Source organism: Orbicella franksi, chromosome 5, assembly GCF_964199315.1.
Source record: "Orbicella franksi chromosome 5, jaOrbFran1.1, whole genome shotgun sequence".
In the NCBI taxonomy this organism is placed as follows: Eukaryota; Metazoa; Cnidaria; class Anthozoa; order Scleractinia; family Merulinidae; genus Orbicella; species Orbicella franksi.
Window position 1 is genome coordinate 33688855 of NC_138149.1, and position 13546 is coordinate 33702400.

At 40.9% G+C, this 13546-nt stretch overlaps 3 protein-coding genes across 3 annotated transcripts in view; 2 read left to right on the forward strand and 1 right to left on the reverse strand.

Annotated features, from left to right (window-relative positions):
- Positions 1-656: 656 nt before the first annotated feature.
- LOC145488425 (uncharacterized) overlaps positions 657-13546 on the reverse strand; it is a 26859-nt gene continuing 13969 nt past the window's right edge. Inside the window, exons 19-24 of the mRNA XM_081467292.1 lie at positions 13469-13546; positions 5020-5126; positions 3933-4039; positions 3151-3238; positions 2601-2697; positions 657-2201 (exon numbers count right to left, since the gene is read on the reverse strand). The exon at positions 13469-13546 is cut by the window's right edge and continues 73 nt beyond it. Coding sequence (XP_081323418.1) covers positions 1945-2201; positions 2601-2697; positions 3151-3238; positions 3933-4039; positions 5020-5126; positions 13469-13546 — 734 coding nt within the window. The 3' untranslated portion in view covers positions 657-1944. The remainder of the gene's footprint in view (positions 2202-2600; positions 2698-3150; positions 3239-3932; positions 4040-5019; positions 5127-13468) is intronic.
- LOC145488443 (melanocyte-stimulating hormone receptor-like) lies at positions 7096-10115 on the forward strand. Its single transcript, XM_081467316.1, has one exon. It carries the CDS (start codon positions 7664-7666, stop codon positions 8720-8722), a length of 1059 nt encoding a protein of 352 aa, XP_081323442.1. The 5' UTR covers positions 7096-7663; the 3' UTR covers positions 8723-10115.
- Positions 10524-13439, forward strand: LOC145488444 (melanocyte-stimulating hormone receptor-like). Its single transcript, XM_081467318.1, has one exon. It carries the CDS (start codon positions 11753-11755, stop codon positions 12800-12802), a length of 1050 nt encoding a protein of 349 aa, XP_081323444.1. The 5' UTR covers positions 10524-11752; the 3' UTR covers positions 12803-13439.

Here is a 13546-nt window from a genome sequence, read left to right on the forward strand (position 1 = left end):
AGTAGATTTATCTTGAGCACAGTGAACGCGGAATTCACGAAACCAGCGCGGTTGAACCGCAGTAAACGCGCGAGCAGCTGGCAAAAAGAAAAGGACTAGCAGTTTAATTTATAGATCGTTTTCATGTGACGTCATCATTCTCTAAAATCGAAAACTAAAGAGCCACCAAAGTTTTTATCCCCATCAGGCGTAAGAGGGGGTAAACTTATATCTGTTTACAATGCTACAGCTCAATAGTGAGCTTCGTTTGAAACCTGCGTACTTTGAATTTCAGAGTTATGGCGGTGCGTGACACAAAGCTACAATCGCATTTGTCGGAAAATATATACCTCTCTCATGATTTTTAGCTTTTTTTAGAAGTTAGATTATTAGCAAAAGTGCTTGTGTAAATGTTTGCTTGTTCAGTACAGATAATCAGTCGCCTAGACAGCCAAAGTAAGTTCCAGATGTTTACACTATTTTCCGGCCGCCATATTGGTGCACCACAGAGGTGCACCAACATGGCGTTTCCATACTGGACTCTGTAAATTTCTGCGAAACTATTCGACAAATATCTGCAGTCTGGGAAAACGCACAAACCTAAAACTTGGAGAAGTGTCTTCTCTATCTGTTTCCTATAAGATCACAATATCTTGACTTTATCCTGGTTTTCCATTTATTTTTTATTGCGTGACAGTGAAAACGATCTAAGGGAGAATCAAATGACAGTATAATGATTTTTAAGAGTTTATCTGCTTTATGTAATTTCACGAAGACGCTGGAACACCAGACGTTCTCATGTTTTTCTTTGTTTCATTGTCTTTTTTAAAAACGTTAGCGACACGATGCTCCTTGTAACACGATACTTTTTCGTGCAAACGTTCGTTCATACGGGAAACCAAAATTTGAAAACTAATTATGTTGCAATTTGAGAATTGGAATCTTATTGAAAACTGTTACATTAGAAATACTAGTCCTGCCACAAAGTAGAAATAACAATGAGGTACCTGACCACAGTGTTTGTCCTCCCTTAATACTCACAATCTTTTTATTTTTTCATTCTAATTTTTTACTTCTCCAAAGGGGGGTAGCTAACACAATCCACCCCCCTTACGTCTGCCTCTGAAAATATTAAGAGCCTGATTTGGCTTTATGGTTCACAAATTATACCATCCTCTTATGACATGCAGCAAGACTGTGGTGACAGGACGAATTTGCTACTCGACCTAGGCTGAATTTCCCCCTTACCTAGTGGGCAGGTATGGATCAGAGCATTTTTTTGCCCCTAATGGAGGCTATTGTTTATATGGAGCACGCAAAAGGCGATGCGTGATCGCAGAGAAAACTGAGAGGAAGGAACCGCGCGTTTTTCTTGTGCTTGTTGAGGTCATCAGTGAAATCTAATACTATTCATTACCAGGTAGATATCTCTTTTAAAGAGCAAGAAAGACTCACTCTTGGCAGTTGAAGGGTTAAGTTTCCCGGTCAAGGAAAGTCAAACACTACAATTAAAACACTTTCTAAATATCTTTACTGATGTCAGGAATTGGAAAACGAGGCTGGAGGGTCAAAATTCGTATTCTTAATTTTTATTTTTTCAGTGTTAACCACAGATTGAGGTTTCTACAGGTTAGCTAGCTTTCATAATCTCCAGCTCAGTGACTTCCTGTGAGTCGGGGCATTAGCTTAGTGTACTAAGTTGGCACCTGCAAGACGCCTAAGAGCTTATATGTCTTATATTGTCGTATTTCTGGCCGTATAACAATCTTTTCTTGTACCAGTGTCCTGATTCGTAAAACCACACTGATGAATAATTTCCTAGTTCTGCGTTTTACTATTTCCAAATACATTTTGTACGCCGATTAAAACCAAAAGCATGCGCGCATTCGAGCGTTCTCAACAACGCACACCGCGAGACTAAACTGTCAAAAGTTTTGTGTTTCTCGAAGGTCAGTCATGGCGGTGCTACCAGGGAGTTGTGGGTAGAGGCTGTTGAACAGGCAAGGTAAGCAGTAAGTTTATAGTCTCGATTAACTTGCTGTGGTAGTGAAATAGCGTGTTATTTCTCGACGCCGCTGATATACTGCAGGCTATCATCTTGTTGATCTCTCCCCTGATGGCCTGCAGTACTCGAGCCAGTCTTGGTGAGCAGTGGAATGCCATCCAGCGGTCTCCATCCACAGCCAAAGTAACGAAAGGTTGTGGGGCTGAAGGTGTGGGACCTGGAACACAATCAAGGAAAAGTTAATTTCTCCCCTACATCCCCTTATTTATTCAATTTTCAACAATAGAAATCAGATCAGTCTTTTCTCACGCAAAGCTAAATGATTAGTTGATTAAAATGACTGGAAAAAAATTTGGGGTGCCCGAGCTCGTTAGTGAGCTATAGCCATTTTTCAACTGACAGAACTCAATATCAAGGCAAATTCGCCATGTTTTCAATGTGCGCGTGCACGAACGCGCGCTAATGACGCCATAAATCATTCGCAGTAAGGATGCGCAATACAAAAGTAAGGAATCACCTTAACATGGAAAGTAAAGGCGTTTTTGTGCATGAACTATTATTAGGTGTCTTACTACCACAGACTCTAAGGTGATGTTACCAAAGTACCCATACATACCATGATGCATTTCACGCACGTCCTTTCCAGAAAAGCATATTAAAGCTACCGGGTGAACCATGCTACTGTCCCGGATGAAGACTTGTGTGGACTTGACCTGCGCAAAGCCGAACAAGAAAAATTGCGATGAGTTTGTTTACGTATAAAATTAGGGCCGTTCTCTTACTTTTTCTATGATGTTCGAGCAGGAAGGAGAAAAGAGACCTTGCCGAACAAAAACTGGGGTCGAGTGCCCATTCTCCCGCGCTCCTCCACTGTCGTCCCCAGGGCGCCTTTTTACCTTCCAAGAGAAAGGTGCCCTGGGGACGAGATTTGCGCTCCTCGTCACAAACTTTCGCCCGGCCATTTTTCCCACTGCCTTTTTTCTGCTACCAGCTTGACGAGATGAGAAAAAGTACAAAATGCATTAAATTTCGTAGTTTCGAATGACTTCCCTCGAATTACATCAGGTTATGTATAGACGCGCGCAATTTAAAATTTTCGGAGTGGCTGCTGTATTCTTATTTCTAGAAACATGTCCTACGATGTATATTGAAAGAATTCTTATCACCTTGTCGTGATACACAAGCCACTGACTGATAAACTGTTTCTCGTCAGAGTTCACTGAGGACGGATGCAAAGCCACTCGTCCATCAGATCTGCAAAGATAAACAAAGGGAGAAGCGTCGAACAAGAACAACAGCCCAACAACAGTTACAACAACAACACCACTTACAAGAACAACAACAGTGACGACTTTCACTCCAGATGATACAAGACAGATCAAGTAGTTAAACTAAAAAAAAGCATGTGAGCTCATACGCGTTCTGGCTACTAAGTTTATTTTTGACCCAAACTAAACCAAGCATAGCGTGATTTACGCAAGGCTTACAAGCGTTTTTAAGCGGTTGGTACAGGAAGTGTTTTCACACATTTGCGACAGGTTGTATGTTCTCCCGAGCGCGCTTAGCACAGGTTGTATGTTTTCCTGCGCAAAGCATAGGTGTGTGTTTTCCCTCGCAAGGTAGAGGTTGTATGTTTTCCCGCGCAAGGCACAGGTTGAATGTTTTCCCGCGCTGGGTGCAGGTTATATGTTTTCCCGCGCTTGGCACAGGTTGTATGTTTTCCCGCCATTAGCACCAGTCGCAACTTTTTCCTTTAAGTCGTTTGGGATCTGACCGTTTCATTCTGTTATCTGCGTTTTTGAGGATTGGCTTAAGGTGATTTCACTGGTTTCGGTCATGTTTTACAAAAGTCGTGAAACCTGACCTTCCTCAACCACATTCACTAACACTCCATTATTTTTACTTTTCCACGCGTGAGGTGGAGAAACGCACATGCTACCTTACTTACTTGGTTCGAAAAGCCACCCTAACTCGCTTCTTTCCACCCCGCCCTTTCGACTCCAAGCCAAGGCCGACTTTGACAGCATTAGGAAACAGACCAGCGCACAGAATGGCCTGGAGAAAATAACAAAAGCTTGCTATTATACATGTGACATCATCACCAAAGTGGAGGTAATAAAAAACCGGAGGATATTTTAATTTTTAACTTTTAACTTCATTAACAATGATTTTCCAGCAGTCTAAACTGAGTGTTAACAACGTAAGAAAGTCATTCAGCGCTCCACGTTAGACGAGATACAAACAACAAACCACTACCGCATGATGTATAGAGAGACTTCTGCATTTTAAACTGGGTATTTTTGTCACCTTAACAATAAAAGTTGTTATACCAAATGAGTCAACCACGGTAATAACACGATGTTTTGCCGATTCTGTTGACAAATGAAAAAGCTTTATCTACCTAGCTTCGTACTACATTAAATCTATGTAAACAAAACGTATGTAATACCAACCAGCGTTTGTGTAGTTTGTCCATTAACTTGTCAAAACAATTCCCTTTTTAATTCAGTTATAAATTTGTAATTAGTTTTTCAAGCTATTAATTCTGTCGCAGAACCGCCTTTCTCTCAAGGCGCTTCTTAAGTAAACTCTCACACTTGAACGTAGTCGAGAAATTGGAAAATCAGCACGCAACTTAATCAATCGCTCAGAACTTTAAGTTGCGCAACAAATTAGTGATTATGGCCATGCCATAGAACGTATATACATTGCTTGGGCGTAATGTACAAAGAAATGTAAAAAGATTGGCATATTGGTATATTTTCGTAGAGATGTCGGAAAAACCGTTGCGTGATGTCCCAATCATGACCGTGAGGAGAATAGGTGGCCGCCGTTCCGGAAGAGTTGCAGAAAGGAATTGGCTAAATGTGGGTTCTAGGTTCTACCACTATATTAAATAAATAATTTAAGTCTTTGGCATTTTGATTGTTTGTTTGTTTATCTGTTTTTTGAAGAACTGAAAAACTGAAAAACAAAGCCATTTTGTAATAGGCTAGAAACCTTCTAAAACTATACGCGTAGTGGGCATTTCTCACCTTTACCAGTTCCATGTTCCCAGAGAAATTATTCACCGCGCCACCACTGTTGGTGCTGGGAACTAAGCCTGAGTCCTCTAACAGTCGACTAAATTGATCACGCATACCTACCAAAATAAAATAGCAAAAAAAGCTAACAACACTTCATCTTATAAAACAAGAAACACAACAGAGGTAGTGCAATAATAACACAGCCAATATTTGAGCAGCATTTGGTTGCTTAGATCTCCACAAGCTCAATATCACGTACTACCTGAGTACCCCGGGGAAGTGATGGGTATACTCCGTTACATAAGCTGGATAGGTATGTGCAGCGCCAAATGATCTGGATTTTGAGATGTTCTGGTCTGAATAAGGGTATGTTCTGCACTCTGGTCTGGAATTCGATATGTAGTCTAGGTGAATTTTTTTTTTTTCAATAAAATCGACGAATTTGAAGTCCTTTTGAACGGTTAACGCAAATAGAATGTTTTTAAAACATTCCTGGTTAGCAGTAGCTGACAATATATATAAGCTTAGCAGAAATGCACAATTTTAGAGGTCTGAAATAGGATATCGACCTTAGTGTCATATCTGCTGACAAAAATCAAATATTTCTGGACTGTAATAAGGTACGCGTTTAAAGAAACGAGCTGCTCCCACATCAAACATTTATCGGGATGCCCCTCCCCCTGCTAGATAGTAACAAACCCAACTATACTGGTTTTATTTTGCAGATAAGTGCTCAATCGATAACAGGAAGCCATAAGAAAGAGATCGGTAACGATGACTAGAAAGGAAATGGAATTAATTTGAACACACTTGTAAGTTTTATGAATGGAAACATTTAATAAGGTGCGAATAAAATATAAAGTTAAGAACTCCTCTTCGCGGTATTGTGATCGCCATTTAAGAAATTTCAAATTAAGGAAAAACCTGAAAAAAAACTCATCTTCACGTTTGCCGGCCACAGTGTAGTCGAAATCTCTTATTACATTCACTACTTTTCATCATTTAGTTAGATTTCAAATCCCTTAATTGAGAGAACACTTATGTATTTACATTTAGCCTTAAGGCAAAAACAAAACCCCGTGAAAGTGTTCCTAAATTGATCTGACAATTCACGCAACCAGCTGCTACTATTACTTATAGCTTTTTGAGGACTTTGAGGTCGATAATATTCCAGAACATGAAATGAATTAGATTGTTCCACGATATAAAATTAACAAACACAACGAGAAAAACACGCAGGTACAGTAATTCTCTTGGTGGAGCCAGTTTAAAAACAAATAATGCACAATTCTCTTTTTTCTGTTGCCTTTCAATATGATTTTATGCCGTTACGCAAATAACATTTACAATATTTTGTTTCCCGAGGCTCACTCGGGACACTAAACCAGCACTCATAAATGCAAAGAAAATCATAAAAAAGATGGCTGTGACAGAGTCCTGCATCTTTCTGCAAAGTATTTGACGAAACATGACTTGAACAGTGCTCCGTCGATGACAATTTTCTGCCAAAAAACTGCGTTTTACACCACACACAGCAAATTAACGACAAAGGAAATCAATATTGTAATGAAAAACTTTAATTACGGCACGCTGTACACGTGCCGCCCGCGCCTTGACATTAAAAGGTTTCCCCGCACTTAAAAACGAAAAAAAAGTAAATCACTTTCACCTTTAAACAAAATTGACTATGGCTCGTTGTGGCAAGATAAATGACAAATGAGGAACTCAATAACACCAGGTGCATCACAAAAGACAATTACTAAGAATAGGCCATATCAGCGAGTGACATTCTGTTGAAACAGCCTAGTTTTTACTGTCGACTTGATTAGCACTATGATATCATTACTGCCTTGGAGTAACATCATTGTCTGCTCGCTAAGAAAAGCCGGTGACAGCCAGAACAAATAGCGGAAGTCATTTCGACTCCATTGACGCTAAGATTCGCCTATGTACATTTTTTTTTTCATGTTTCAATATTCTCAACACGCAAAAATAAAAACTTGAAGGGGTTCGGCTTAATACAAGAGACCATGGATTGAACTCGTAGTTAGTTTCAGACAATCAACCTCAGTATCGAAAACAAAACACTAAAAACAAAAAAAAAAACAGAAACACAAACCCAGAAGGCGAAAACGAAGCACCCCAAAAAATCAAAAACGAAACGTCCAAAACTCGAAAACAAAGCAAACCAACTGTCCCATTGACATTTTTCTCAACTACTCCGACAATAATAACTCATTTCCCTTGATCACTATTACTATAAGAGCCAAAAACGTGGGGACGAATGAAAGAAATTTAATCAAGCATTACACCAGTACACCTTGGGGAATTGGTAAGCGGACATTTATGCAATAGGTATTAGCATATACTGTCGATCAAACGTGACTAGCGTGAAAGTTTCAACATCATTTGATGACAGGAGAAGTCAAACAAACATCCTTTATCGATTCTTCATAATGGGATTTTTATTAAGTCTGAGTCTCATTTATGGTGCAGGGCACAGGTATTGTTTCAAACCCATTGCATTTTGCTGATAGTTATCTGTACACACAGGGCTACGTGGTTCAAGTCATCCTTCGCTTGATTTACGGGACGATTTCAGCGATTGCCTCTGTACAAGACGTTGGACGCCAAACAAGCAAAGCACTTAAACATGGACAACTCCACCGCCATTGCTCCATCCGTGAAATCGCTTGTAACCAAAATCAACTGCCTTCACTTGGAAGAGGAATGGATCGCTGCAAAGGAGTCACTCGTCAGCAACGTGATCGTGGCTGTGCTAAACTTGCTAACAGCTCTGACAGCAATAATCGGCAACATGTTAATTCTCCTGGCCGTGTCGAGAACGCCGACGCTCCGAACTCCGTCGAACACTCTTCTCTGTTGCCTGGCGTTCGCGGATTTGCTAGTCGGCCTCGTCGTTCAACCGACTTATGCTCTGCAAATGGTCTTCGAAATACAAAGAAACGTTCGATCTTTTTGCATCACCAAGATCATGACATCCGGCTCGCTATCTTGGATTTGCGCGGGAGTTTCCTTCCTGGTCATATCGGCCATTGCAGTCGAGAGACTTCTCGCTATAGAACTACACTTGCGATACAAGGAATTGGTTACCATTCCTCGGATTTTGCTTGTGGCGGTTTGTTTCTGGATCCTTTGCTCGGCTCTGATCATTGCGCACTTTCTGGGCGCCCGGTACAAGACTCTTGTCCTAATCATCGTTATCATGGACGTGTCGTGTATAACCATCACAATGTTCGCGTACCTAAAGATTTACCTCCAGATTCGACACCTCCAGAATAAGACCAGAGATCAAATGCACCTTACTCCGCCCGGAATGAACATCAGCAGCTTCAAGCGGTCCGCAGTCACCATGCTGTACATCATGCTGGTGTTTCTGGCTTGTTACATCCCTTTTCTATCCACGCTAGTGGTCAGGATGCACCAAGGTCGGAGTCTCCGTTTGAACATCATCTACAACTTCACAGCCGCAATCGTTTACATGAACTCTTCACTGAATCCCTTTATCTACTGTTTTCGCAGCAAGGACATTCGTATCGCTGTGTTCAAGTTACTTGGTAGGAAATACACGATTGATTTCAACGGAGATGTTGTTCCAGTTTCTCTCTCCACGCAGAGGATTAACAGTCTCAAGAACTCAACTTTTCAACCCTCACCACCTCTAAATGGATTAGCCGACACTCAACTTTGACAGGGCAAGCTGGAGCCAGCTTGGCTAATTTGTTTAGTCGATTTTGCATGAAAGGTTTTCTGTAAAAACCTCAAAGTACATCTTTGCTCGTTAATTTAAGTAAAAGAACAATTTATTGTCTTTTTTTTTTTTTTCAAGTTAGCAGTTCATACTTAAGAAACCTAGAGAAGATTCGCCAGAGGCAAAGCTACATAGTCTTCCAACACTGGGACAGGAATATATTTAGTCAAAAGAGACATGAAACAAAGGAAGTACAAGTATTGTCAAAATGATACAATTTTTTCCGCGTTAAGCTCAGTAAAATGTTGTTTATTTTGTTAATATTTCATTGCATTTTAATATCCTTTTTCTATTTAATCTATGAAAAGAATGAAGAAAAATTGTCTCCTTGTTTGACGCAATAAAGTGTCATAATCTTTGGGTCGCCACATTTTCTTGAAAATTCTAGGGTGCTTGCGTCTTTTGCCATTTTTAGAATTGGGGGAAGGGTGGGTGGGTGTCACTCAACGTGCGCGGTCAATGGTCAATGATGAGCTTGGCATGGCTGTGATGTCAGATGATGTCTGTTATTTGGCGATGTAGCGGGCGATATGGTGGAGATCTAATCAAATTATCGCTGTAAATCTGATCAAATTATCGGTGCAAATTTGGTGTAATTCTAACACAGTGCCTGACTGAACCAATAATCGGTGCTTTCGCCACCCGTTCTTGCGATTTCACGACGGATAATACATAGATGTACACGTTATCTCCTATGCGGAACAATACGCTACAACATGCGGACATTTTGTGAGTTGCCTAGCTTCGCGTGGTTTTTGCCCTGCCCTGAAATGCTGAAGGGGCAAGGAAAAATACGACGCAACTCGCAAATATCCGCTCTTATTACATGTCAAACCATCAAATAAGGGATCTGTTATTCCACTATTTTTCCTTTTTCTAGTATTTCGGCTTCTAGTTTTTTAAATACAGCCTGTATGATAGGATATAAGGCCATAAGGGACACTACAGTCTTGCCTGTAATTATGCACCCTATTGAAATAAAATGTCATCATCATCATCATCATGATCTGAATCGTACCGATCGCATAAGACGCGTGTGGATGACGAAAACAAAATACAACCATACAGTGCAATACGGACTCATATTTTGCGCGTTCTCTTGACCTAGTATGGTAAAATGGCGTAATAGTGAAATGATAAAGAGGAAATCAGTCACTGCCAGGTTCGCTGTTGTAAAATAAATATACACATGACGAGGCGTGTATAATGCCAGGCGACTTTTAAAGTTTTTGACATGATACATTAAAAAGTAACTGCTGTAGATCCCTTTAGACGTACTTCTCTAAAAGGAAAAGTTCTAAGATTGCGCCAGAATCCACAGACGGAAGGATACATTTGACCCGGGGGGGGGGGGGGGGACTCCCATATGGAATGGACGGGGATGCTCGTCGTCTCGCTGAGGGGTGTAAATTTCGGATTTTGGTCTCGCTTAGGGTGTTCTGGGCAAAATGTCATTATTTTTAGCCGTCAAGGTCTCGTTAAGGGTTGCACACGAAGAAATAACAAAACAGAAAGAATTTTGATTCTTTATATTTACTCAATTCATATAAACAAATTCGCCATCATTAAATGTCACTGTACTTTTTATTTGTCTGTTTTATAAACTGGTCTCTTTTAGGGGTCTGCATAAGCTTCGGCCACGCCCAGATTGGTCTCTTTTAGGGGTTAAATTCAAAATTTCCGACGAGCATCCCCGTCCACTCCATATGGGAGTCCCCCCCCCCCCCGGGACATTTGAACTAATGATCAAATGAAGGAAGTTCCCTTAGGCTGAGAGGGCATAACAGAGAAAGCTCCAGAACCAAATGAGTTTAGTTTTAAGTGTCACAACAGCCTACTTTCGGGAAAAAGCTATTAGTGTAGAGGAAGAGTTTAAAATGACCTACTGTGAAACTAAATTAGCAATGATCAAGTTTCACGGTCACGAAGGCGTGAACAAGTATCCGGCTTCGGTTACGTGTCTTACGTCAGCACTCGTATACATTTTCGTCTGTAAACGATATATTTTTTTCATGTTTACGCATTTCGTCCATAAGTAAAGTACATCCACGATCATCGAAAGCGTTAATTTGGTTCACTCCGTCCGGTCTTTGTCGTTCTGGTGAGGCCAGGTGTAAACAACTCATAAACGACCGCCGAAGCTAGTGAAGACGAAAACATTTGCATTACTATTTAGCTTACGACGCCGAGGCGTGAAATTAGCCATAGTGGTGTCGTAGCAAATGGAAGTTTTTTTTAAATATTTCTAATATTTCTAACTTAAATATTTCTAACTTAAACTTAAACTAAACTTAATGAGAAAGAAAGGCGACTGAGCGATGATTGCAAATTGTTTACCTGGATCATTCTTTATAAACCACTAGTAAACCACTCGCTCGAGCTTTAATCAGATTACATTCCCAAAATCGTTTGAGCTTTTCTGTGAAGAAGAATTAATAGTTCTCAGTTACAGACATTACAAAGTGCAAAACACAGGTCTCTGGAATAGATCTCAATCTGTTGACTCGAGCTTTGTTGCCGGAAAACACTTGAACCTCAGCCACAGGTATTACATCCTGGAAGTTTTTTCATCAGCAAAAACCACATCTAAAGCAATTACCTCTTGCCTTAAAACACGAACGTCATAACATGAAATTCCAAAAGTAAATTCGGTCGAGTGCTTGTCACGCTTTTTGCTTGACCTTTAGAGTTTATATAGTAATAAGAATTACAGGGTCTCTATTCAAAATCAAAACAGTTTCAAAGGGAAATCTGGAAATGTTGATGATGTTGACACAACTCACATCCACGCAGATGATAGTAAGTCTAGTTCCGTCTCGAAAACAGCACAAAATGAGCTCATCCGCTACAGAAGCACACGCACATCCGGATGACGAACCTACTTCTTTTCATGTAAGGTGTGGCTAGATAAAGACGAGTTAATCCTCTGCAAAAGACTATTCCCACACGCCACAAGGGAAGCAGTCAGTCATGGAAAACACCAGCATGAATGATCCATCCGTTGAACCAGTCATAACCAAAATAAACTGCTTACACTTAGAAGAAGAATGGATCGCTGCGAAGGAAATCTTCCTGACATACCTGATCCTGATCGTGGTAAACTCGCTAACGGCTCTGACAGCAATAATCGGCAACATGTTAATTCTCCTGGCCGTGTCGAGAACGCCGACGCTTCGAACTCCGTCGAACACTCTTCTCTGTTGCCTGGCGTTCGCGGATTTGCTAGTCGGCCTCGTCGTTCAACCGACTTACACTCTACAAATGGTCTTCGAAATACAAAGAAACGCTAAAGCGTTTTGCATCGCCAAGATCATGACCACTGGTTCGCTATCTTGGATTTGCGCGGGAGTTTCTTTCTTCGTCATATCGGCCATTTCAGTCGAAAGACTTCTCGCTATAAAACTACACTTGAGATATAAAGCGCTGATCACAATTCGTCGCGTCCTAACCGCGGTGGTGGGTTTCTGGATTCTCTGCACCGCCTTGACAACCGCGCGCTTCTTAGGCGCCTCGTACCAAAGCCTCGTCATAATCATCGTGGTAATGGATGTGGTGTGCATTGCCATCACAGTGTACGCGTACCTGAATATTTACCTCCGTGTTCGAGAACTTCAGAACAATCAGATGCATCTCGCTCCGCCTGGAATGAATATCAGCAGCTTCAAACGCTCTGCGGTCACCGTGCTGTATATAATGGCCCTTTTCCTCGCTTGCTACATCCCGTTCCTCTCAATGTTGGTGGTCAGAATGCGTCAAGGCGGAACCCTTAAACTGAACATCATCTACAACTTCACAACCGCAATAGTTTACATGAACTCTTCACTGAATCCCTTTATTTACTGTTTTCGCAGCAAGGACATTCGTATCGCTGTGTTCAAGTTACTTGGTAGGAAATACACGATTGATTACAACGGAGATGTAGTTCCTGTCAAGAAGCTCAAGAACGCGGCTTCAGCGACTCTGCTTCAACCTTTAGCAACTCTGCAAGGATTGGCTGAGGTTCCTGAGAGTCAAGTTTAACATGCTTACGTCGTCATACGTCGTCATGTTCGTACGTTGTTCCATTTGTTACAAACAAACTGGTCGAAAAATTAATTCTAACCTCTCAGACAAAAATGTAACTCTAGGAAGACAAAATTAGGTTGTCATACATGAAAACGAAACCTCCGGAGAGTACTTGAGAAATTAAGACTCGAAAACTAGCACCCCAATATGTATATTTTTAATTTATTTGCGACACGTTTTCCCTTCGGCGGGTTCTTAATCTTGTTAACAGTTTACGAAATTTAATACATACCATCTTTTTGATGTTACTGTACTGAAGGTTAACTAGAAGTAAAGGATGCTTTGTGTAAAACTGAGTCCTAGAGAAACTTCGCTGCGGGATATTAGAATTTCCTGAACAGATAATGTTCATGAACATATGTCTTGTCTGTCAATGTTCTATCACGCGCAAACCTATATAGCGAAAGCGCATGAAACCGCATGGAAATACAGGTACACTTACCCATACAAAATTTTATTTCTAAGAGATTTTTTCACCTTTACAAGAGGATGTACCTCAACATGTTGAGCAGTATAATGGGGGTGACGGCTCGTCTTTCCTTGTCCTTGAGTTAAGAGTACTAAAAGCTTAACTTAAGGGTGCTTTTGACACATTTTACAAAGGAGAGGTCTGGTACTTACCGCGGATCATGTTAAGTGTACCCCAGTGAAGAAACCGCTGTTGAACAAACTCTTTGCCTTGTGAACGACTCATGGCCT

Bases quoted from the DNA above. Each gene is read 5' to 3' on its own strand.
- LOC145488444 (XM_081467318.1), top strand. From the start codon at position 11,753: ATGGAAAACACCAGCATGAATGATCCATCCGTTGAACCAGTCATAACC.
- LOC145488443 (XM_081467316.1), top strand. From the start codon at position 7,664: ATGGACAACTCCACCGCCATTGCTCCATCCGTGAAATCGCTTGTAACC.